At 50.9% G+C, this 25,022-nt stretch overlaps 5 protein-coding genes and 1 pseudogene across 5 annotated transcripts; 2 read left to right on the forward strand and 4 right to left on the reverse strand.

Moving 5' to 3' along the window:
* Nucleotides 1-2,194: 2,194 nt before the first annotated feature.
* Nucleotides 2,195-3,075, reverse strand: SAPIO_CDS2218 (Oxidoreductase domain containing protein; the record flags this gene model as incomplete). Its single annotated transcript, XM_016785305.1, has 3 exons — nt 2,195-2,241; nt 2,313-2,519; nt 2,586-3,075. The coding sequence occupies 3 exons, from the start codon at nt 3,073-3,075 to the stop codon at nt 2,195-2,197; spliced, it is 744 nt and encodes a 247-aa protein (XP_016645183.1).
* Nucleotides 3,076-4,334: 1,259 nt separating this feature from the next.
* Nucleotides 4,335-5,715, reverse strand: SAPIO_CDS2219 (uncharacterized protein; the record flags this gene model as incomplete). The annotated part of the gene is made up of 3 exons (XM_016785306.1): nt 4,335-4,750; nt 4,842-5,139; nt 5,191-5,715. 3 exons carry the CDS (start codon nt 5,713-5,715, stop codon nt 4,335-4,337), a joined length of 1,239 nt encoding a protein of 412 aa, XP_016645184.1.
* A 1,066-nt stretch (nt 5,716-6,781) lies between these two features.
* Nucleotides 6,782-12,369, forward strand: SAPIO_CDS2220 (uncharacterized protein; the record flags this gene model as incomplete). Its single annotated transcript, XM_016785307.1, has 7 exons — nt 6,782-6,920; nt 7,010-7,383; nt 7,498-8,220; nt 8,296-8,311; nt 8,388-8,804; nt 9,840-12,125; nt 12,359-12,369. 7 exons carry the CDS (start codon nt 6,782-6,784, stop codon nt 12,367-12,369), a joined length of 3,966 nt encoding a protein of 1,321 aa, XP_016645185.1.
* Nucleotides 12,370-12,829: 460 nt separating this feature from the next.
* SAPIO_CDS2221 lies at nt 12,830-13,297 on the reverse strand (annotated as a pseudogene; the record flags this gene model as incomplete).
* A 5,115-nt stretch (nt 13,298-18,412) lies between these two features.
* On the forward strand, nt 18,413-19,288 carry SAPIO_CDS2222 (uncharacterized protein; the record flags this gene model as incomplete). The annotated part of the gene is made up of 2 exons (XM_016785308.1): nt 18,413-18,702; nt 18,781-19,288. The coding sequence occupies 2 exons, from the start codon at nt 18,413-18,415 to the stop codon at nt 19,286-19,288; spliced, it is 798 nt and encodes a 265-aa protein (XP_016645186.1).
* Nucleotides 19,289-21,389: 2,101 nt separating this feature from the next.
* Nucleotides 21,390-22,448, reverse strand: SAPIO_CDS2223 (uncharacterized protein; the record flags this gene model as incomplete). The annotated part of the gene is made up of 2 exons (XM_016785309.1): nt 21,390-22,065; nt 22,141-22,448. The coding sequence occupies 2 exons, from the start codon at nt 22,446-22,448 to the stop codon at nt 21,390-21,392; spliced, it is 984 nt and encodes a 327-aa protein (XP_016645187.1).
* Nucleotides 22,449-25,022: the final 2,574 nt, after the last annotated feature.

The raw sequence follows: 25,022 nt of genomic DNA on the forward strand, positions 1-25,022 counted from the left end.
ACTTCCAGCCAAAGTATCAGCATCTCTTGACCCTCATCCCTCCTTCCCAAGTATCCGAAGTCCAAGCCAAGCCTATCGGGGAAGGCTCCCGGGGTCGGGTTTATAAAGCCTTTTGGAACCAGCCGAGCGGTATAACGGGGAACAAAATTGCTAAGTTGGAAGTCGCGTTGAAGTCCATCAAGATTTCTGAAACGCACAACTTCCAAAGGTTTCTGGTCGAGGTAAGCCCGTGATATGTTTTGATTACCCGAATCAACTTCCATTGGCTCTGAGTTTACTGATATCACACACAACTCGACCGGACCTTTTCTTCAGTTTCAGGCTTGCAAGGCCGCCTGGTTGAGCTTTATGTCTCCTGAGATCACCTCCCGCAGCCCAGGCGGCAGGCGATAACTCTTGCTCCATCTTGCCCCCAGACACATTCTTCCAAGTCATTGAGTTCGCGCTCCTGGGGCCCTTGGACGGCTATCTCAAAAAACAACTTCAGGGCGACGAGTCCGATTGGCCACTCCTGATTCGTTTGATGAACGATATAGCCATAGGGGTTTACGAGATTCACGAGCGAGGTGTTTTGCACAGGCAAGTAAATACGGTGACACCTTGTTGTGACGCAAGAGCTAATCCAAGCAAAGAGACATCCATTGGGGTAACGTCTTGGTCACCGAGCGCCATATTTAGGAGGTAGTGGTCCCGATGTGTACAGCACAGAAGCCCTGACCGCAGACCTGGGCGAAGCCCAACTTATCGACTCACAGCCTCACAGACGGACTTACTACGGGAGCCGAGATTTCTGGGCTCCTGAAGTCCGGAAAAGACACGTCTACTGTCAAGCTTCGGATGTATACGCCCTGGGGGTTCTCTTCTCCCAGATGGTGTCGCTGCATTGGAGCACAGTCAAAGAAAATCACCCAGACCTCTCTGGAAGGGAGATGCCTCTCGGATTGCTAGCAATAATTCCGGGGTGCCTTTCGGAGGATACGACTCAACGGCCCGCCGCAGGTGATGTGTTTAGCTCTCTGGAACAGTTGGAGACAGTGGTCAAAAGAGCTTGGGATACATGTGAGAAGCTAGACCGAAATGAGGTGGAGATCCAGGGTATTTTCCAAGTTGGATTATCGCAGGAAATGCCTACGGATAAGTCAAATAATACCAGCGAAGATGATATCACGGACTAACGAGGAAGGTATGATGCTGTCTCGAGAAGACAGGTTGCATGAAGGTCATAGGTCTACGTCATAAGAAATGCCTTACTCTTCGAGAGGCAAGATGCGGAATGATGAGCCCCATCCCTCGCAAGCTACACTTCCTAGTTTCCGATTTCCATCGTGCAACTTTCCTTCGCTACCTGGGTAAAGTTGTCGATTAAGGAATTTTGAATTTGAACTAGGCTAGTTTTGGAAGTTCTGCGTTGACAGCAGCGCAGGGGACGGATCGAATCTGCCCTGCTCTTCCCCTGACTGATTCTGTAACACCGCACCAATAGCCCACCAGGCCTATGTCAGACAACGGCGAATCATCATGGAACAGAAACGATGATAGTCTTCATGCTTTCCTATTTTGCTCTAGAAAACCCACTCTGTCCCCGTTGGGGAGTGTATTACCAACACCCCCTGCTAACCAACAGCCGTTGCACTCCAGTGCACCGCAGTAATGGTTCGTAACGTAAAAAGACTCTGCCGCAGGTACAGCCTTCCCCACGCTGAGACCACACGGGAATTGCCCGGCGAGATTGGGCTTACCAACAGCAGCGAAGTTGCGCCGCTCGGGAGAGCATGAGATTGGAACCGGCGCACATTGGCTGGCGGCCGACAGAGGGGCCGTACGACTGCGACTCTTCCGAAACCTGCACACCCTGAAAGGAGGTGTGGGCACGAGATTTTGAGGATAGGGGATGACCTACGTAAGTCTCCAGTGGTCGGGAGGAATGGTAACATGAGAAATGCAAGAAGCAAGGCAACACTGCCTATTTTCGAAGAGGGAACCATTTTTGGCCATTTTTATACATAGGTCCAAATCTGGGCCCACTCGGCTAGAGTTGAAGCAGTTCCTGCCTGATGCGGCGCAGCCTTCCCTATGATAATTAGGGTGAGCAGAGGTGGGCAAGCCTCAGTCTTTCTGAGCAGGGCCTGAGCCAGGGTGAGCAATGTCATGTGAGCCTTGCTGTCATAAAATACAAAAAAAAATGAAAGAACCTCTAAGGGTCAACCTTGAGGGCTAGAACCCTTATGTCTCCGGAACCCACTGATATATAATATCAGTCCTGACCGTATATTTCGTGCCGCTTTTCACGATAGCCCCTTCGTGAAGCAAACCCGAATGCTGGAAGATCAAGACACTCCCCGCTCTCGGGTTCACATCCAAACGCTTCTCCCGATCCCACGATAGAAATGAAGTTGCGCCACCCACGAGCGTAGAGTTTGGATCCGCCTCGACTGAATCGTTCAGGTAAAGGTGCACTGTGTATTGTGTCTCAAAGGTACCCTGCTCGTTTTCGTACCAATAGGGCCCATCAACGTGAGCTACCAACGAAGTTGTTAGTCATTGTCCGAAACCATGTCAAAGGTGGTTCATGGAAGAGCGCATACGCTTGAAGAACTGCCCTGGGGAGTACTTCAGGAATCTCATCCGATTATTGAATCTCCTAAATTGCCAGTGCCCCTTTCCACATCTCGGCCCACCAGGGACTGTTGCAAGGAGCTCCTTCAGACCCTCCGCCTGAGAACACCGTGCCCAGAGAAGATCCACCACTTGTTGCTGATCCCAAATAATCCTGTCACTCTCTCTATAACCTGGCGCTGGCCCTTCTAGTCCCGGACCCGCGCTGACCAGTGCAGGTCTCCACGGCGACTCACCATTCCCTACCGGAACAGAGGCTTCGGCGAGGCGGAGAAGCTCCTGACACTCCTCTTTTGAGAGGACATTTTCGAGGACGAGAGCAATGCGCCCTGCATTCTTTGGCAAGGGAGACGAGGCGAAATCAATGTGTTTGGTTGTTATCGCCGTCAGCGGCGGATCGGCCAGGAAGGTGGGCGGAATGGAGATGTCATTGAAGGTATAAACGACGGGTTGTAGCATGTTGAACAGTGTCTGCGGCTAGATTTGGGGAGGAAAAAAAGGTGTTGGTGGTTGAGAGCACACGGATTTCTCGCCCAGACTTGTCTATTTATCTATCATGGCGTTGGATTGAAAGCCTCGGTAATCTTCGTTGTGTATTCCAGGCAGCATCAAAGCGGCTGGCTCATGTTGATGCCTGAAGTGTCATCCCCTCTCTCCCCAATTCGGTTGGCTGCGCCACAAACAGAACAGAGGCGGGGCTGTGGCGATGAATGCGCCGAATTTGATGACCTCTTAGAGAACCAAGATTCGCGGCGTTCAATGGACACAATCACGCCCCCAAAATCCAGACGCCAGCGACCATCAGCTGAAAATCTGAAAGTGGGGTAAATGACGGCTTGGAAGAAAGATTACCTGGAGGAAGGCGTGCGGTGCACGGATATCTGACTTTCTTGAGCATTTCTAAGTAACTTTCATCAATAAATTGGCAATCTTAGGACCCCTGGATGGGTGACGGGAACGACTCAGCCGTTGCCACTATTCCTCCCTTGATTCAGTAAGTTACATACCTGAGCCGGAAGTACCGATATCTGTATTGCGGATTCGCTCTCGACCTTGGCCTCTAGTGGACGTCGTTTTGGCTAGTTGGCCCGGATTCCTCGGGACATCGGCGCCACACAGCATGAAATATCATCCCTCCTCCCAGGATTAGTTTCGCCATATCACATGTGACGAGTATCATGCACTCGCCGGTCAGCTCTTCAGGTGCATGGACTCGTCCACGGCATTATTCTGCCTTTCCTGCCTAGATGCGCAATATGAGCCGTCTGGGGCCAAGATTAAAGCTGTTCGTTCGATACTAACACCGTTAAGGCAGGGCATTGACGGCTTCGAGCCTAGCTTATTGCATTGAATTGAAACCTTGGAATGTTCGAAGACTACCTGGCACGATGTGAAACCGGCCGTGAAGATTTGCCAATCGCAGACCCACGTTCGATGGCGTGAGCTTGGATTCAGTGTTCTTGGGCAGATAATCCCCACCTACGGAGAACATGACTAGGAATGGGTACTACAGTTAATATTGTTCCCCTAAAACGAAGGGTAGATTTCGGAGAATTAGACTCGTCGTTGCGCGAGGGCTGGAATTATTCTTGGGATGTTTGGCACCTGACAAACGCGGCACGTTTCCTCAGTTAAAAGCTGAAAGGTTGAAACATTAAATCAACTTAATTCTGGTAATCTTGACTACTATGAGCGCATCATCAACGTCACTAATCCCATCAGGACAGCGCCTTATACACCTCCGCCTCGAGCTCAAACCACATCCCCAACACCTTAAGATCTGCGAAGGGAAGAATCTGAGTACAGACCATACCCGCAACACCCTTCTCTCGATCGCACCACCACCAAAGATTCGCAAGACCGGCCCACATTGCCGTACTCCGAGAGCGTCCCGTTGGTCCACCATTGGTAAGCATAAACGTCAATCCCCATCCCTGGGGCGGCCGTCCCTCCACGGGATAAATTTCGGGAATGGCCCCTGTTAGGTCCGGCTTCGCTGCCGGAATCCCCTGCCGGCCAAAGTCGGGGAATTTGGGTATGTTGTTGGCGAACATGACATCGACCGTTTCCTTCTGTAGAATCTGGACCCCGGTTCGCGGGCAAGTGCCGTCATTTAACAGAACGGCGAGTACCTCTGCGTCAAAGTCATAAGTATCTTGTCCAGGGCCAACCAAACGCATATGCTTGGGTAGACGCAGGCGGAAAGTAAAATGGATCTAACTTACTAACATACTCCTGCGGCTTGGCGAACATGCCAGCCCCGCCGCTATTGAAAATCCGAGCAACTTCGGCCTTGTCGTCTAGGTCCACGACCAAGGGCGCACGGTGGAGGTGGTCTCTTGGCCGGAGCGTACCGTCTGATTCCCTGGAGTGCATGTATGCCAGCCTAGACCGCATGGAAGGGGACGGGAACATGTTCATGTCCTTCAGGCCGAGCGGCTGAATGATATTCTTCTGGAGGTAATCATTGAGCGTCAAACCGGTCACACGTTCCAACGCGATGCCGGCCCAATCGAGATTAACCTATGTGTGGTAATTAGCGCCTAGCCCTCGCATCAATGAAACTAAACTTACACCATATTCCCAACCTTCACCAGGCTGGAATAGCAACGGTGTCATCATGTCCTCAACCCGACCAGAGAATTCATCCACTCCGGCTGGGAAACCCCAGTCACGAAGCCGTTCATTGAAGAACGAGTAGCCGAAGCCGGCAGTGTGAGTGAGCAACATGCGCAGGGTTATACGATTTCTCTTTTCCTCAAACGTCCCATCAGGTTTAAGAACCTTAAGGGTTTTTAGCTCAGGACAAATATCTTCAAGCTGCACTCCATCGTCAAGTGTGAGAAGTCCTCGCTCAACCAACTGCATACATGCTACGCCTGTCAACATCTTAGTGCACGACGCGACCCAAAAGATGTTTTCGAGAGTCATCGGTTCATTCGATGAGACGCCTCGCTTGCCTGCAGAGTGGGCGAAGAGCTCCTTGCCATCCTTTCCCACGACGACCACGGTCGTTCCAGGGACCCCAGTACTGGGGTCGGCACAAGCCCCATCCACGATGGCCCGCAGGCGGTCGACAGTTTCCGGGTTAAAGGGCATCTTGCAATAAGTTGGTGAAGGACAAGAAGTCGATGGCGGAATAACGTCAAAGAATCGAGATGTTGGAAAGGAGGTTTGTGGTTGGTTTTGATTACTGGCAAGTAGGTGGCGTGTTTTAAGAGGAGATATGAAGGCGAGTTACACGAAGATGCACGCTTCTTAAGACATGAGAAGACCTCCAAGCACAGAGCGGGGTTCAAATTCGGCCAAAACAAACTCTGCCGGCTCGGAGAGCCCACGAGAGATTCCAAAGTCCACGACCCGGGACCGATCACGAGGGATCCTTGCGGCTCCGCGTCTCCAAGTTCTACAAAGTACTTCACGATCCGGGGTATGATGTGACCTGTAGTTTTCAGTCATTGGAGACGAGGTAGGGGCCGGTTTGCGGGGGTTGCCATGAGATTCGGACCGGGTTTAAGGTTTCGTGGGGATCGACTTAACCGAAAAGGGACAACGAAGCATGCCCACCCATGCTGTATGGAACCCGATTTGGAATCGGTATTTTTACCCCGCACAAAGCTGAGAGCCGAGTTTACGACTCCAGTGATCGCACGCACATCTGCGGATCCGCAGGTGAAGCTGATGGTGTCGGAATTCGAGTCCTTGATCTTGGTTTCTTTTCTCCAGGCTCCCCAAGGCCTGGTTTTCATCGTTAATGCGGATCCGCCTTCAACTGTCGCCAGCAACCCCAATTACACTCCTCCGCGTTGTGATGAGATGGAGGCATGTTGCGCGCAAGCTGGTGCTGGTCTGCATTGCGGTTCCTATGGTGACGACGCGTATCGCGACGGGTGCTCTGATCCTCGACGTCATGTTGGTCCCGCCACAATCTATGCTCTTGCGGTTACATTCGGTTGTGCTGGCAGTCGAGCGAATGCTTCATGATAGTGGCATTTGATGTAATTAAGAAGATGGCTTCGCATCCTTGAGTCGAAGATAAATGCAGTCCTCTGCCACACTCACACTCTCACTCGGGGCTACTGAAACAGAGCAACTCTCTGCTATCGACCGTATTCCATCAAATCACTTACATCTTTGCCAATTGGTAGTCTATTTACACAGCAACATGCGTGAAGAAACAGTTGACACGACTAAGAAGTTCAATACGGACTTGACCGACTATGCCGTCACGCCCCAAACCAATTCAGCTGGGCCTTATGCCAACAATCTTGAGGTTGACGCTTTGATCGTCGGCGCTGGCTTTGGTAAATACGGTCCCCGAGTTGTCTTGCAAGCACTCGAAACTTTCTGAGTTGATAATTCGACAACTGACAACTGAATATCCTCATCATAGCCGGTATCTTCATGCTCAAGACGCTTCGGGACCGTGGCATGAACGCAGTGATCTACGAAGCTGGTAATGATATGGGAGGAACCTGGCGATGGAACTGCTACCCTGGAGCCGCCGTTGATTCGGAAATCCCGGAGTATGAGTTCTCCTTCCCAGAGGTCTGGAAGACGTGGAACTGGTCGACCAACTACCCGGACTACAAAGAACTCCGGTCCTACTTTGATCACGTCGACAAGGTTTTGAATATCAAACAAAACTGTGCCTTTAACACCGTCGTCACTGGTGCGAAGTTTGACACTTCGTCTGGGCGATGGAATGTGCAAACTGCGGACGGTCGAACGACCAAGGCCAAGTACTTGATTCTTGGTACTGGATTTGTAAGTTGTCGTTTCTAAGGGTCATTCAAGGCGGGGGGTTGCCTCCATTCCTCGCCTTCTTCCCCAACTGCAATTGTAGCCCGTTGTAGCCGGTTATTATTAACATGTCTGCAGGCCGCGAAGCGATACTTCCCGCCATGGCCCGGGATGGACAAGTTCAAGGGCATCATGCACCACTCCTCCTTCTGGCCCGACGACGAAATCGATGTCCGTGGCAAGCGCTGTGCCGTTATCGGTACAGGCGCTTCAGGTGTACAAATTGTGCAGGCCTGGGGTCCCAACGCGGGATCCCTCAAGGTGTTCCAGCGCACCCCGAACTTGGCCGTGCCTATGCGTAGGCGCTATTACACCGAGGAGGAACAGAACAATAAGAAGGCTCTATACCCTGAGCTTTTCCGTTTCCGTGAGAAGAACTTTGCCGGGTTCCACTATGGCTGGTATGAGAAGAACACGTTCGACGACACACCCGAGGAGCGTGAGGCCTTTTACGAGAAGGTCTGGGATGAGGGCGGATTTCGATTTTGGGTCGGTCTCTACAAAGACAACCTCTTTAACCCAGAAGCGAACAAGGAATCCTACAATTTCTGGGCCAAGAAGACGAGGGCCAGGATCGATGATCCCAGGTTGAAGGACCTTCTCGCACCACTAGAGATGCCTCACTACTTCGGCATTAAACGACCCTGCTTGGAGGCCACCTACTACGAACAGTTTAACCGGCCGTCTGTCGACGTCGTTGACATTCAGGATAATGCTATCAAGGAGTTTACCGAGTCAGGAATCATCCTCGAAGACGGATCTCATCATGAGTTCGATGTGATTGCGGTCGCCACCGGATTCGTGAGTTTATTTTTCCAGTCTTTTCTGGCGGCTAAGAACGTTGACTGACTTTTGTTTTCACCGAAAAAATTATAGGATGTTGTCACTGGAGGTATGCACGATGAATTTCCCAACCCATGAACGCCCCTTTGTATTGCTCTGAGTTCAACTCTAACATGACTTGACAGTAATGACCCAACTGGGGCTTGAAAGTATCCATGGGACCAAACTCGAAGACGAATGGGCCCCTGGTGCCTCCACTTTCCTCGGCCTGACTGTCGGTGGCTACCCCAACATGTTCCATCTCTATGGAGCGCATGCCCCGACGCTTCTCAGCAACGGGCCCTCGACGATCGAGGTTCAGGGCAGGTGGATCGCCGATTGCATCCGCAAGATGGAAATGAATAATATCCAATATATCAACCCCAAGCCCGAGGCTTGTAAGGAGTGGAAGGATCAGCTCGTTAACCTCAACAACGCCACTCTCTTCCCCACCACCAGGTCGACGTACATGGGCGGCAGCATTCCGGGCAAGGTGTTTGAACCTGTCTGCTACGCTGGCGGCATTCCCTCGTACGCGGCGGAGATTCGACAGGCTTTGGACAGTATGGCTGGGTTTGATATTGCGAAGGCTTAATAACCTCCGCGTCAGTCCAGGCCATCGGTGTCGAAATTGTTTCAGGCCAGTAGTCTTAGGTAGTTGAATTGAAATATTGCAGGTATTGATCTATTGATATATTGATTCATTGATGTCTTACTTCGTATTACCCCACCCGACCTCTGACCAGGCTGTTTGACCCACCGCAGCAGGAACTCTAAAATTGGAGCTTAATTCCGCCTTTGCATGTTGGGCTGACTATCCCAAGCTCGTCCAGGTCTAGTGTAGCTGAGCCCTGCGAGTTGATGCCGGTGGTGCGCCAGGTTACTTTTGTACTAGCTGTGCATCAGCATCGGTGCTCCGTCGATCTGAGGCGTGTTTCTCGAGAAATATTTCCACGGTGGTACCTGTACGAAGTTAAACCGAATAGACTAGCAAGAATGGGTTCCAATCAAGTCCCTTTACTTTATACAGTATACGAAAAGACTCTGCTGCATGGAACTAGTGTACTAACTGAAGCCTAGCGTGCACCTTCAGCGACCACTTCATCCAATAGTAAAATACCTACTCCCGCCCCCCGCAAAAGGCGGGGAAATAGGGGCTCCGGTGGACCGGACCATGTTCTGGTAGCGAATGGAGAACCGAACAAGGTTACATATAGGTCTCTCGCCTCTGATGACAGATCAGAGCTTTTTCACGTTCTTGGAATCCTTGAAGCCCCACACATCGATCTCTCGCCAAGCACCCCAACCCCCATTTTGCATCAGCTCTGGTGAGGACAGCGCCAGCGTCATTCCAGGCGGCATTCCTACGGACAACCGATTGTGTCTTATTATTCTAAAATAATTCTCAGGCGAATATTTTATATTTCTTTCGACTTATGTCGTGTCGTGAGCAGACGATGCGTCGCCAGAATCGGTCCTGCGATCAATGTCGGCGATCGAAACGAGCTTGCTCGAATGTCTTTCCTGTCGGTGGTAAGCGCGGCTCCTCCGGACCTATCTGAGAACCGGCTCACAAACGTCTAATCCCCTTTCTTTAGAAGTCGAGGATCTATCCCAGCCGTGCGCCTATTGTATCAGGACAGGAAAGAAATGTACATACGCCTGGGCGCATGCCCAGCTCCAGTCGACGCGACGATCGAGACGCCGAAGCGATGCCGAGGATCGCAGACCTCATATGACCCATGGACTAGCCAAGCGCCAGCGGAGGTCAGACTCAATTGACCGACCGGTAGAGAACATTGTGCCCGACACACGAATAGCCGTTGGATCGACGACGACATCGACGACGACATCGACGACGACGATGACAAGTATGCCCGACCCGACCCACACTCGTGTGTTACAGAATCAACCAGGCTTCCACGAAGATACCGCATCGCATGCATGGCTGGACAAGCTTCCTGTACTTGCGCTCGAGCCCGACCCCTTCTCCTCCCTCACACCGAACCCTTGCTTTTTCCTAGAGGATCACCAGGCGCTCCAGTTCGGAATGCCGGAACTTCTCCTCTCTGAAGCGACTGAAAAGCCCGGAGCGGTTGACATAGGTTTTGGTGTGTCCCCCGGATGGGAGACAGAGCCAACTCCGCGTCAGAGTGTCGGCTTCCCTGCGTCCTCTTGGGGCTCAGAGAACACTCGAGATGACGAGGAAGATCGCGGTGTTCTGTATATATCTTCGCGGAACCCATTCAGTCGACGATCAAGCGCGTGGCAAGAAACGCAGGCTCCTTCCTTTCCGTTTTACGCACTTAACGAGGCAATCATGTCGCAATCGAACAACACTATGATTTCAGAGAGTCTGTTCCGTATCTACCACGACGTATTAGAGCACAGTCTTTCTTGCTGGCTAACTGAGGAAACTTGTCCATACACGGATAAACCGAGCATGAGATCATTAACGCAGGGCCGATCCCGATGGACTGCGGAGGAGCAAGGCAGTACTTGGTCCAACCGAATATACTCCCGCGTCATTCAGCTAGACCGATATGCCCGCTCCACTGGTCTGATTCGACTAACTGCGAAGGAGAACCAAGCAGCCACTAAGGCGTTACACCTTGCCATTATGGCCTTTACTAGTCAGTGGGCACAGGGCAGCCATCGCGAACGGGAACGATACGGGCCGGCATCGGAGTTCAATGTGGACGACTTGGGACAGGAGTTTGATCGCAATATTCAAATTTCGTTCTGGGAACAGGCTCAGGAAGCGCTTCAAAAAACGTCCGGCATAGAGTGCTTCAGGGTTAGTTGTGCTGGGCTTATTTTTGGACTTTGCCAAAAGCCATGGGACTTTGAGGATATTGAGCATTTCGAAATCCAGCCACGAGATCCCCGCGGGACCCTTCACGATAGTAGTACCCCCCTGGCAGCGAGACTTGAAGCGGCCATCGCCAAAGACGGCACACCTACCCACCTGGAGAGCGCGATACGCAAGGCTCACACATTAAAATTCCGCTGGGATTCTCAACAGCTAGGCATAATATCTAGCGGCCGAGGCAGAGAAATGGACAGACAAACGCCGGAAACCTCCTCGTCATGCGACGAAGTACAACAACATGAAAAGACTGTGGGTCTTGTATATTGGCTCGCTGTTATGTTCGATACCGTCTCCTCGTCGATGAACGAGAGACCTGTTGTTGTGGCTGACGAGGACTCTCAGCACTGCAATGCAACTGCTTCTGCTGAGACATCAACAAATGATGCTCTTTCAAAACCCGGCCTGACCAGACTGTCTATTCGACGGTGGTCAACGCCGCTTTTCATCCAGGATGACCCAGAGAGGCCAAAACATATACCGCGTTGGCCATGCTCTTACGAAGCCGCTGCCGAGGCGGTAACCCGAGCAGGCCCAGTCAAGGTCCTCCTCTTCCGGCATGTTTCATGGTTGCAAAATTCGCTTCGAAGGAGAGAGCACCCTGGCTCCATGGAGGAAATCATCCAGAGCGCCATGTCACTCTATCGCTACTGGAACACGACGTACGGGGCGTTCTTTAAAGACCTTGTCCGAGATTTCCCTGGTGTACCTCCCCGAATCCAGAGTTGGTTCTTTTGCATATCAGCGCACTGGCACCTGGCAGCCTTACTGTTTGCCGACCTACTTGACTTTATCGACAGGACGCAGTTTGGCAATACAGAAGCTGGCCAAGCTCGTATCAAGAACAAGGTTGCTGAGAGAATCCGGAAGGCTAGCGCCAATGAGATATCTGACCTGGCGAGGATTTCCGTGCCCCCCGGGGCAGCAGACTCAACGTACGGCGATGCTACGCCTCAATCTCATTCCCAGTCCCAGTCCATACCATCACCCGACTTCCATTTCGCCGTCAACAAGTGTACAATTCTCACTGAGCCATGGACAGTGCTTGTTATCAGAGCCTTTACAAAAGCGGGAGCCCTGCACATCGCACGGGCACAAGATTTATGGCAGACAAAGGTGACAGATCTAGGACATGAAGGTGAAACTTGTGAGGAGAGTTTAAGGCGGTGTAAGGAGTGTATTAAGGGGCTCTGGTTTTTAGGTAAGAAGTCTGATATGGCGAGGAGCACTGCTGGACTATTATACCAGGCACTGGGTAATATGCACAGGGAAATTGATTTAGTTTAAAAGGCAGAGGAAGGGAATAACATTGGCTGGATTTTCTTCGAGTGGAAGAGAAAAGACAAAAAGAAAAAAAGCCAGTTATCTTAAAGGGGGTCCTTCTTCATTATTCCCGAGTTTAAGGAAGTGAATGGAAGTTTATTTTCAAATACCTCAACGTTTCTCTCGAAACACGCGCCCTGCCTTTTGATTCTTACCACCCTGTGAGCGTAGTATAATAGCGGGACTGTGCCTCGCCTTTAGAGGAGGGGCTGGTAACTTTGAACCCAAATTACGTATTTATTGCAACAACTATTCCCAACCCTGGGTCTTTATCTTGTATTATACGGAGCACTTGGGAAGAGGTGATATTCAACGAGGCCGTTTTACCTCGCTAGTTATAGTTTATATATTTCTCCTTTGTGGAAAGGTATAATAATTCCCCATCAGTTACCGGCTCTACAAAACGGCAACGCAAGCGTACGTATTAGCCCAGAGACTGGAGCAGTCAGACTTGGCTGCGGGGTTCCGGGATAGAAATTGCTCTGCCGTGATCCTGTTCTTCGAGGCGACGGTCAAGCAGGTCTCATCTTGGTTCACGAAGCAGAATGTCTTGCAGTTAGTGACCATTCCATCTTGAATCGGGCTTGGGGTAGTGACGCCGTTTGAAGGCTGAGTGGTTGTCGGTTGGGGAACATGGCCAATGATAGAGATGCAGGCATAGGTATTAGCCCACAAACTAGAGCAATCAGGCTTGGCGGCGGGGTTCCAGGAGAGGAACTGAGGAAGAGTGATATCGTGTTTGCTAGCAATAGCAGCACAGTCATCCCCTTGGACCACGAAATAGAAGGAATCACAGTTGTCAACCATCCCATCCAGGATTGGGGTTGGGGTGGCGATGCCATTGCTTGGCTTGGTCGTCGTCATGGCCGCTGTCGTGGTCATAGTCAAGGTACTAGACGTCCTTACCGTCGTGGTTATGATTACCGGTGGTAGTTCATTTAAAGCCCCCACGCAGTAGACCATCCAATCTTGAAGTTTCCACGACGCAGGGATGGAGGGGTCCTGCCCAGGACTGAGTATCAGTTACAGTAGCATCTCAAATCATACAAATCAATTAAATCTATATCTACTTACCCACCAAAGGAAATCGGCCACAGTGATGCCCTAGTAGGTAGGCATGTCTAAGCACCTTATAGAACCGTCACTATCATACCACCATGAGCAGTAAGAGGTGGTGTTTGGGTCGACTTGCCCACCCAGCGCCCCTCCATCCCAGCGCCAGAAGCGGGTCCATGTGGCACTAGCGCCAAGGATAAGAGAGGTCAATAATAACATACTTTTCAAGGAAAACATTTGATTGCAGAGAAGGCAGAATACTCGAGAGGGATGCGCGGCTGAAATGAGAAAGACCAGCAGCCTCCTAATGGGAGAGGGGGCGATAAGTGTCTTCTCCGTAGCAACTCATGCCTCCCGCCGATGAGCCCGATTGGCACGAAGGTGACATAGCGAATCTGGCGTGCCACGCTTAGGTTGGTACGCTAGGCCGCCATCATTTCACGCCAATTAAGAAGGCCGAGCAGTCACCATGATGGCCTCTTAACTAGGGAGTTAAGAGAAGAAAAAAAGAAAAAAAACAAAAGGGTATCTGTGCTACCAGACAGAATCGGCAATCCAGTTAACAGGGCAAACTCCCGTCACTGGCCACTAGAATGAGGTCCTTACATCCCAAGTCTGAGCCAGGATTATCGGAAGGTTTATAGCAATCCTACTACTACAGTAACATTTATAAACTGAGTCAGTCTATCAAAGTAAAAGTAGGGGCAGCCGACCTAGTTTATAAGCTATAACTAGAAGACCTGACGAGAAAGTATAAAATCGAGGGGAAAACGAATTGCTACATTTTCATTGGGGAAATACAGAACTCTAGAGCCTTGTTGGGGAATAGAGCTTGTGTTTTGATGTTTCGCCTAGTATATATCTGACCACCTTCCCAGAACCAGAGCGGTCACCTACTCACATATGATCCAAGCGACTGACAAGTGCCCTCCAATTTGCGCAGGAATGAGATTGCAGGCAGTAAGCATAACAAGGTAACATAGTAACAGATAGGCAATAACTTATAGATGTTCTTCGAGGATGTCAATGGAAACCAGGCACCAGTTAGACTGAGTATTGTGCGACCATGTCACGGTGAATGCATTAAATTAACAACTTGTCTGACATTCTGTTCACTCTTATCTCTCTCCACAACTTCTCATCTATACCGCTGCGCAAGTAGCCTCTGGCAATTGTATCCTCTTTCCCCCCAGATCCAAAGGCCCGCGAAGAGGTCCTTTTCTTTCAGGACAAAAATTCGCCTAGGCTTCTGTCATATCAATGCTGCCATGGCGATGGCATTACTCGGGGCACTGTTCGTGCTGCACGCGGTGGCATCAGAACCACTTCCGTCTCTTTCAACAACATAGGCCGAGTATCCTCGATTTCAACTAGAGACGCGACAACTCTTCATCAGGAGCCGAGGTCATATAACCATCTTGACATGACCAACGAGGAGCTGCTGGGAGGCACTGACAAGCCAGGTTCCTACTACCCAGCGCTCCACTTCTGCCGGGTTGCTTGCACAACGGCTCCAACGGAACCTTACAAATGGGCGACGTACACATCCACGGACCAGCTTACGAGCTGTAAGGAGCGGGTGCTCTTTGATTTCAATATCTGCAACCCTGTCGCAGACCCTTTGACGCCCACCAAGATGCGGGTGTGCTCACTCGGAGCTAGTGATAGCGGCAAAAACACCAATCCGTTAGTCGGTAAGAGGTATCAAGCTCTTACCTTAGCTAGACGGGACACTGCGGCGACCAGCACATGCGTGGTATCTGCGGTCGAGACAACTGCCACCCTGAAGCTTGCAGTGGAAGGTCCAGCCACTAGTAAAGAGAACAGCATCGTCACAGCGCTAGAGGCGCTAGGGCAACACTTTTCATTAGACTGCACGGCGTCGCTGATGCTTAGCTATATCGGCGGGGTTGTGGCAGGACTCTACGGGCCGGGCTTCGGTGCCATGGCACAGTGGCGTCAGTCATCCAAGCTGTCTTGAGCCACGTTGGGGCCGAGAGCGGATCAGCGGCGACAACGATCGCCTCCCAGCTATGCGGGACTGGACGGACGGCAGATTACACATTTGGAGTGGCCGTGAGTGCCACTGGAAACATTACGACTGTGGAGAACGCCTTACAGTCGTGGAACCGGTCAACGTGCGTGACCAGTTTCAAGAGGACAAGCGGGCTTGGCGGTTTGACAATATGGCAATCATCCAAGAATTTAAATAATCTCACTTCTCGGCAGAAGAATAAAGCATTTGCCGATGTTTTGTCTCGGTTTCGCGCAGTGTTGGTCGCAGTTCGCCACCAGGAACCGCTCGTGAAGCGCTACAGCCGCACAATGACGAGAAGAACGTTCGGCGCCGCGGACTATGCCGGCTCGAGGTGCTGGTGGACAATGACAGCTGCGCATCCCAGGCCCAGAGAGCGCTGCGGGATATCGCCCAGCGACTTCACCAAGTTCAACCCGGGCAATGACTTTTGTTCCACCTTAATGGTAGGCTAATACGTCTGTTGCTCTGGGGGTGGTATGGACGATCTCATTCCTAAGCTAGGGGCGGATGGTATCTGCGCCACCTACCGTGTCACGAGTCAATTGCCGGCAAGCACGGGATCAAAACATAGGACATCGAAAAGTGGAATAAGGGCGCGACATGGGCCTAGTATGGGTGCGGCAGACTGCTAATCGACACTAACAATTGCCTATCCGATGGAAAGTAAGTTCCTCACATTCCCGCCCCCCAAGCTTCGTCTATCCATGGTGGAGAACGAGCTGGACAATCCGCCTCGCCTCCTTCCGTGCTGACCCCCTTTGAAACGAGATAGACGACCCATGCCGTATCCAAATAAAGACGCCCTTTGCGGGCCTACCAAGCCGGGCACCCCCTCGGATCACGTCGAGGATAATGATGACTTAACTAATATGAATAGGTGCCCACTTAACGCATGCTGTAATGTCTGGGGCCAATGAGGAATTAACGGCGACTTCTGTGAAGAAAAGCGGTCTGACCTCGGTAACCCTGGAACTTCTGGGCTGCTAAAGGGCTGTGTTTCAAGCTGTGGCACCAAGATCAAGAATAACGGCGAAGGACCGCCAATTTTCCAGCGTGTTGGCTATTACGAATCGTGGAACATGAAGCGCAAGTGCCTCCACATGAAATCCGAGAGCGCGGGGAGCATGGGCGGCGAAGACCCTTATACACACGTCCATTGGGACTTCATGGCCTGTCGGAGAATGTCACTGGGAGTACCCAGGTGCCATGGGCATCCCAGGTACTCCTCCGGGAAAGCCAGATGACGGGGCGAGCTGCCTCAAGTTTCTCACTGTCATGAGGGAACGGATGCCGAAGGGCGCGCTTCTGGACAGGAAGACACTGTCAATCGCGGTGCCCGCGAGCTACTGGTATCTCAAGGCTTTCCCGATTGACAGGATGGCCAAGCTGTTGGACTACATCCTATTCTAACACTAGCTATCCGCCTTCTCTATAGACCCTTATACACGAGAACTACGGTCACACGAGCGCGAAGAGCTGAGGAGTTGAACACAAGACCACAAACGCGGTGTAGGATAATACTGTGATGGGAGAAAAGGTGACAGCGGTGGAAATGGTGACGTTCTCTCGTGGGACCGCGATAATGGAGGCGGAGAAATATTGTTCCTTACCATGGGCCGAGGGCATGGTTATTTCTTTTCTTTTCCTTCCTCTCTCAAGAGAGGAATAACAGTTCTTCAACAATTTTTTCAAGTTCTTCAAGTATTCCAGCCATTAGTCTTTCTTTCAATTGACTTCCTTTTATTATTCTCATGGATCATCTTGTATGGTGACTCTGGACAGTTCTTCTATTGTTTTGTGTGTCCAAGTGTCCTGTACTTGACACTTACATAATTTCCTGGCTTCCCCTAATTTGGAAGCCTCCTTTCGTTGTGATACGGCTCTATTCCCGTTGATCAACCATTCCGACGTTCCATTACCATTCCTGCAGGAGGAATTGCAGCAGCTTCTTGCGGGAACCATTCTAGACCCATTTAACCAACTGTTTCTTTGTTTCGTTCTTGTGGTGTACGGGCAGGCTGCACTGCTCCGTTTCAATACCAGGCGGGGAGTTGCCCATTCCTAATCGGGTCTCTTATTTTGTCGCTGGCGCTTTTTATAGATCTTTATGTTTTCCCCTCCAAACCTCCTGCAATTATTAAAAATCTTTGTTGAGAATGTCGCTTTTTACCCTTAGCATTACACGGAGAGAGACTGTCAAATACATAGGCCTGCCCTGGTGCCACAGAGTCACTGGGTGTTATGCGGATTGAGTAAGTGAGCAAGCTCAATCTGAGGCCGGAATAATATAGCCAACATTATTCAGGGGTAATGACGAAGTACCCCTAATCGCATTGACGCATCCCGAGAGGCCCGATTCCTAACGCGCAGGGAACATGATCCTGCCAGGCGGGGCCACTGCCGTTGGGAATAAACTCGGTAAATACTACCACCCTGAGGCATCCACGAATCCATGTGTCACGTTCGTTCAGTCCGTGTTGGGCTTTAAAAATGGTAGGACAGTGTATTAATGGACCAATGATGTGTTCTTCAATGGTATGTCGTGTTATAATTTGTTCCCAGAGACCTTGACGCTTGGAATACTGTCTCTACAAACACATCAGTGAATATTGTAATCTGGTCGCAATCTTGGCTACCGCAGAAATCCGGCTTGGCGACCTAGTTTTAGTAACATCCTGTGCCCTGCCACATCCCTTAACAGATTTCCCTGTGTCTCATTGGCCATCACCTGCCACTTGCAAATCCCGTCTCTGGCCCAAATGTTGTGAATTGTTGTCTTTCCAGTTTTCAATGTTTCCCCTTTCAAATCGCATTGCTCCTCTCACCCGGTATCAGGTCCTGTAATCTAGCTGGGAGGCAAATCCTTCTTGACAGCCAAAACAACAATGGCCACTACTGGGCTTCCTCCACAGTATCGGTCGGCCACTCCCGTAGAGAGCGGCCTCGAGGTCGTGCCCGAACCATCTCACCTGCCCGAAGTGACATCTTACTACGGCAAGCCTTCACCGAGTGAGAAAGGGGGAGTAGCGGCGGCAGCAGCCCCAGTGGAAAAGCGAAAGTTTTGCGGCTTGAGGACGTCGACTTTTATCCTCCTTGTATTGTTAACTCTCGTTATCGTTATTGCCGCAATAGCAGGCGGGGTCGGCGGATCGATTGCGGTGGACAAGGCATACGAGTACGTGGTGATCTTTGCTACCTTGCTTCGTCGTTTTTGAATGAAGGCCGGGCTAACTTTTTCTTCCGCTCTTGCCAGACGTGGTCGCGCTGATGTGACGGCCGAGAGGACAACTTCTTCTCCGGACAACTCTTCCCCTACTAATTCCGACAACGACGATGATGACCCAAGCTCAGGGGCCACGCCGGCGACAGGAGGAAACATCGCGCTTCCAGCAACCATCGGGCTCGTCCCCGTCGATTGTCCCAACCTCGACTCCACCACGCACAAAGTAACGCCTACTTCCAAGACGTTCACTTTCGAGGCTACGTGCGGCGCGGACTCCGCCCCCGGCGAGGGCGATCGAAACATCGTTACGATTCTGGCCTATCGGTTCACTGACTGTCTCAGGGCTTGTGCGTCGTTTAACGAGAGAGGGAACGTCCCCAACACAACGTGCGGCGCCGTGCACTTCCATTCGGATTTGAAATGGATTAATGAAAGGGGCGGGAACTGCTGGCTCAAGAAGTCGGTAACCACTCTGGTCGTGGACACGAGGGCCGAAAATAAGAACTTGCACGTCTTTGCTGTACTACAGGATTCGTGAAGGAAGGCAGGAGGCCCGAGGCGCAACGAAAGAGCCACCAGGCATGCAGTCACTACTTGTGCTGGGCAAAAACTCCAGCCGGGGGACGTAATGTGTGCTTTGGCGAGCGCAAAATCATGTCCTAGTCTGTCACGGGCCGACCTTTATGCAGGTCCAGGGCGGTGAGACCCGGCGGAAACGGATAAAGCACAGAGTCAGTAGAAATGGGACTGACAGGACCGACAGGTAGTCCCATCGCTCCACCCACCAAGGACTAACAGGACTAAGGGGCAGTCCACCACAGTCCTGCATGGAGGACCAAGCTAGAAGAAGATTGGTCCTGGAGAGAGCTTGGAAGGGAAAGCGTCTATATAAACTACGGATCCTGCTATGTATCTAGTTTGTCTTCCAAGACTCTCCAGTAGTTAATTTAAGTAATACTACACCCCTACACTTGAATACGCACTTCTTATATAGTTATTGTGAATACTGCTTGACTGCGCTACTTACTTCATAACAGGCCCCCTCGACCCTTACACCAGCTGTAGCCACCTGATATAGTGTCAGCATAAGTGTTGGGATCGTAACAAGTTGCGCCCAAAGCCCTTGCCTGTTGCGTTTTAGCCAGTGGTTATCATATCTATGATCTTTTTCTCTCGCCAACGCCAGAGCAAACTCCAGGTTGCACCCGGTCCTATCAGGAGCTGACCTAGAATGACGCCAACGATGGCCTTGGTCGCGTCACAGGTAGCAATATATCCACGCCGGCGTAAGCCCCAAACGGTGTGGAGATTCGACACGACTACGACTGCCATTCCCCAAACCACGTCATGCTGGAATAATTCCAGGAGTACTGAAGAGATACCTCGGTAGCTAAAGCCGCTCGCGGAGAAGCTAGGAAGGTTCAATAGCTGCAAAAAGGGCTGCCCCGCGAAAGAAACTGCATAAATCTGGATTGACACGTGCACAGCAGCTTGTAATGCAAGTACAAAATCGTACGAACGATTCAATAGAGAGGCATCATCGATGCTGTATCGCCCACGAAGGAGATCGTCCTGGCCTTTTGGTACCGCTGTTGAACCCCCTCTGCTAGCTTTTTGCGAGGTTCCAAGACGGGACAATGCGCGCACAAGGGAAGGGAAAAGAAGCGGTGATAGATACCACAAGAGGATTTTCCAATCAGAAAAACTGGCCGGAGATGCGAAGATCACCAACATTGGTAACAAATACCCAATGGTCACCGCGGGCAGAAGAGCCTGAGCTATCTCCCGCTGCACGCGGCGGCCCGCCGGCGTCTGAAACTCGAAGAGGCCAGAGAAAAGAGCGTGGAGGGCAGCAGTACGACCAAAACCTAAAACCTGCAAAGCCCCGCAGTAAACAGAAGCCAAAGCGAGGGGAGTAATCTTGTTTCCAGCTCGATACCCCTCAATTGTAAAAATTAAGATAGGTGAGAGGAGTTGAGACAAAAAGTAGACCACGGGAACTGTGATATTTGGGTGGCGAGCTTGGCGACAGTTCTTGACACTTGAAAAATTTTCTGCTTGGATGAGCTGGCTCCCGCACCAAGCATCAACTGAAGCAGTAGAGCTGTAAAACTCCTCGAGCAGCGGGATCGGCCTTGCCTTGGATAGGTCCAGGACGGTGTAACCCATTACAACGATGAATAGAACAAGTGGTAAACTTTTCCACAACCTTTTCAATGGTTTTGCCGGAAGTTCGTGGTCGTAAGGAATGCAATGTGGCCGTAGAGGGACGGGCAAATCCGTCAGCCGACTTCCCCCTATTATGCGATCAACCGTAAGTTCGATCGGGAGCTCTTCCCCTGCCATAGGAGCTACACCACGCCATACAATGTCGGAGACCATGGGGTATTCCCGTGCAAATTGGGCCTGCATCCTGTGAGAGAGCGCGGTGATGTACATGGTTCGTTTATAACGAACGGCTTGGACTTGTTTTCCAAGCTTTTGGATGTCCGCCGTAGTGAGATCCTCCAAACTCCCTTTCTTCATCCGTTCGATAAGCGCGTTCACAAATTCCGCGGCAGATTCTATGGCGTTGTTGCCGCCCATACCAGCAATAGGGTTTGGCTATTCATTTGCCGGTTTGTTAGGACGACCCATATCTAACAAGTAACTTTAAGGACGAGAATACTTGCCTTGTGAACAGCATCGCCTATGACCAGAATGCGGTCAAAGTACCACTTTTTGAAGACGACCTCATGTAATGGAGTGAGACTTGACGATATACGTTTCTCGTACAGTTTACCAAAACTCAGGTTCTCGTTGATAGCCAAATGGAAATTCTCCTTCACAAATGCTGCTTCGTCCTCTTTGGTATACCGCGGGATATCCTTGCCGTATCTCACCTCGGGCAACTTGCGGAACAGGAACCAGTACACGCGCCCTCTCGGGCCAGGAGCGACAAGGAAATTTTTTCCATCGCCGATGGTAAAGCACTCGTCCCCATCTTGCCAATGATCAACGTCTTGGGCGATACCAAAACTGCACTGGTAGTAGCACGGCACTCGGTCTTCTTCTCCCACCGGAAAGTGTCCAGGCTTCGTTTCGTGTGCGAGTCGAAACATTTCCCGTCGCACTGAGCTGTGAATGCCGTCGGCCCCGATAAGAATGTGGCCGCGGTATAGGCTGCCAGGCCCCGTCCGAACCTCGATACCGTCGGCAATAGGAATTACCTCCTGGACTCTCTCGCCCACTAAAATACGGTCCTTGTGCTTGACATTGTTGTAAAGAATTTGCAAGAGCCATTGTCGATCGAAGAACAGCATTGGATATCCATGGCTAGGACTCCGTCAGCAAACATGCCCAAGAAGCATTAAGTATAAAATACTGCAGCCGAAGCCTAAAGCCACTAACCGCTGTTCAAAATGGGCATTGAAATTAGGCGTGGTGATGAGCGCCTTCCCGTCGGTATCCCTCGTATGAAAGGTTTGTATGACACCGCCTTGCAAAAGGGCTATGATTTCGTCGTAACAGCCCAGCTGATCTAAAATGAGCGAGCCATTCGGCATCAGCGCGATGCTGGCGCCCACAGCAGGTGCAATGTCCTTGTGTGACTCGAGAAGCACGTAGTCAATATCAAACTTCTCCAGCATTATCGCCAATGAGAGGCCGGTGATGCCGCCGCCGGCGATGACAACCCTGAAAGGTGTTTTGAAGCCCATGGCGGTCTTACAGGTCAAAATCCAGTGCGACGGTTATCCAGGGAGGGTTTTTTTGGTCCAAGAAAAATAAAAGGGAAAAAAAGAATGAAAGTTTTAGCGTTGGTGGTTGAGCGTACGCAGCGAGGCAAGCACTGCTATTTTTCAAGACGTCCAGTGTTGACTCGGATGTAGTTGTTTGAGCACAGCTTTTATCAAGATCAAGAATTTTCTGGACTTATCCCATGAGTAAAAATTACTACCCGTGCCACGCACCCTGGTAGCGAAGTCTAGCCGAGTTGAACGACCCAAGCAAAACTCGGACCGGGACCGCGTCCGTTTCAACGCCTGATGTCCCAATCCTTCTAGGCACCGAAGCAATTAATGCCAACCCCAGAGAACCAGGGTCCCATTTAGTCTGCATATTTACACGACTGTTGATACATCTGAAAGGATAGGAATTACTATTGTAATATTGCCAATAAAACGTATCTCTTTGGCTATTAATCGACGACCATATAAGGGCGGTGACCATGACGTGGTCCTATTTTTGGGTAGATAACCCACCTGTTGAAGAATCCTGCAATTATCAATACATTCTCCCAACAAATACTAGTAAAACTCAACAGTACGACGCTGACATTACGGGCCCCTAGACGTGAGTGATTGAAGGGGCCGGGGCCCACACCACATGATTGATTTTCCTCGATTTGGTAAGCCTTAGGGCTTACCGTCTCTTCCGGGTGCGTACTGCTCACCTAACAGGGTCACTTCGCCATGTCTAACAAGTATCTCGGTAGAATTGAGCCGCACCTGCAATCACTAATGGCGGAACGAACGGACGGGCTGAGGACGGATTAGTGCTTAAGGAGGCAGTTGAGGAACTGCTACGATATTTTGACACACATCAGAAGCCTACATGCAAGAATGGCGGACTATTTTACTCGAGAAATGACACAAAGACTCACAAGGATGGTAGCTGGGCTCAAGTGGGTGCATTCGCTGGGAATGCGTGTGTGGTGTACGCTCGACCGAATGTTTATAATGGCCAGAAAACCATGTGGGAGAAGCCTTGGACTAGCCGAGATCTAGAAACTCGCGCTTGGATTGATAACGTAAGTCTCTCTCGGATAGATTGCTTGTGAGGAATGTGGGATAAAGAGGCCGTGGCGTTGATTCCCACGGTGAGAACTTGGGACAACAAGCCAGTACAAATCCAACCGATGGCGAAGAACCTTGATGGGGGATTGTAGGCCGTATAGGTAGATGGGGAGCTCACTAACTACGATAATGTCGACGATGGTGGTTTGATGCTAGCCGAGGTGGGGGTTGGGACTGATGAGGTGGGTGTTGTTTTCAGGAAGGTCTAGGGTTGGCATAAACCAGCATGCTTCATTCAATAGTTATCTTAATTTTTTCCGACTAAATCAGTATATGTGTTTCTATAATACGGTTGTATGCCAATGCTACCGAGGGCAGACTCTCCCACCGAGCTATAAACCTGGTAATCGAACTACGACAGTTAAGTTGTGAGGCTTGCTAAGGCTCTCATTTGCTAGAAATATTACTGAAGACAGCCCAGCCCTTTTCTAGGAGATTAGCGGCACGAAGTAAACCCTCTTCTAATAATTCTATACTTTCTTCTAACTACACCTGCTTAAAACCGGAGACCTTGAGGTCGCTGCTACTGCCTTGAACCTTATTCGGCCGTGTATAGGATCGCACTCTCGTCTACGGCATCTCCCGCCTTCCATCTCGTCTTGAATGTGCCCGCTACCTTAGCGCGAACATTGATCTCCATTTTTATACTCTTAATGACAATGATACTATCTCCTACCGCAACGGCGTCACTAGGAGACTTAACGATGGCCAATACTTTGCACGGCATCGGCGCCTTTATGACTCTCTGACGTTGTATCTAGTTGGGTCTCTCCTGTTTGGTTCTGGAGAAGAAGGAAAGGAAGCTGTCATGCTGGAATTCTTTCCACTCACCCAGCTCTGGAAGATGACAGAGGATGCTCACTGACTCGACCGGCTGTGACTGCCTGATGACACCGAGGCCATTACCCTCCTGCCTGACGGCGGCGAGGAATGCGTGTCTCTTTTGGCCATCCAGATTAAATTCCATGACCGATGGCCTTTTCCAGTCATGCGGCACGAAACCAGCTGAACTTTCAACGCGACCAGCAACGATGGAATTCAGACTTACGCTTGACACGCGAAAAGGAACTCGAGACCATGCTTCACCTCCAACACGCATAGCGCGAGTTGCGAGGGTATATTGTATAGAGGGACGTGTGGTAGCGGGCATCTCATGCTCCGCCTCGTTGCCTGCTATGGGAGGTGGCCCCCTTTCACGATTTCAACTATTTCGAGGGGTGGGTAGACGAAAATCGTCCCCTCCGTGGCTATCAGACATGCCGAGTCTAGTTGACTGAGAAAGACATGCATCGCAGCTCATAAGGCTGTTATTGGTAGCAGATTTCAGTGATGATTTAAGGGACACAATCTCACAAAGGTTGTTGAAAGCGTCGAATTTCCGATCATGGAACCCCCTACGGACTCCCTGGAACGTCGATCGTCCACCACCCTGTCGCG

Source organism: Scedosporium apiospermum (genome assembly GCF_000732125.1).
Source record: "Scedosporium apiospermum strain IHEM 14462 chromosome Unknown SEQ_SAPIO_0085, whole genome shotgun sequence".
In the NCBI taxonomy this organism is placed as follows: Eukaryota; Fungi; Ascomycota; class Sordariomycetes; order Microascales; family Microascaceae; genus Scedosporium; species Scedosporium apiospermum.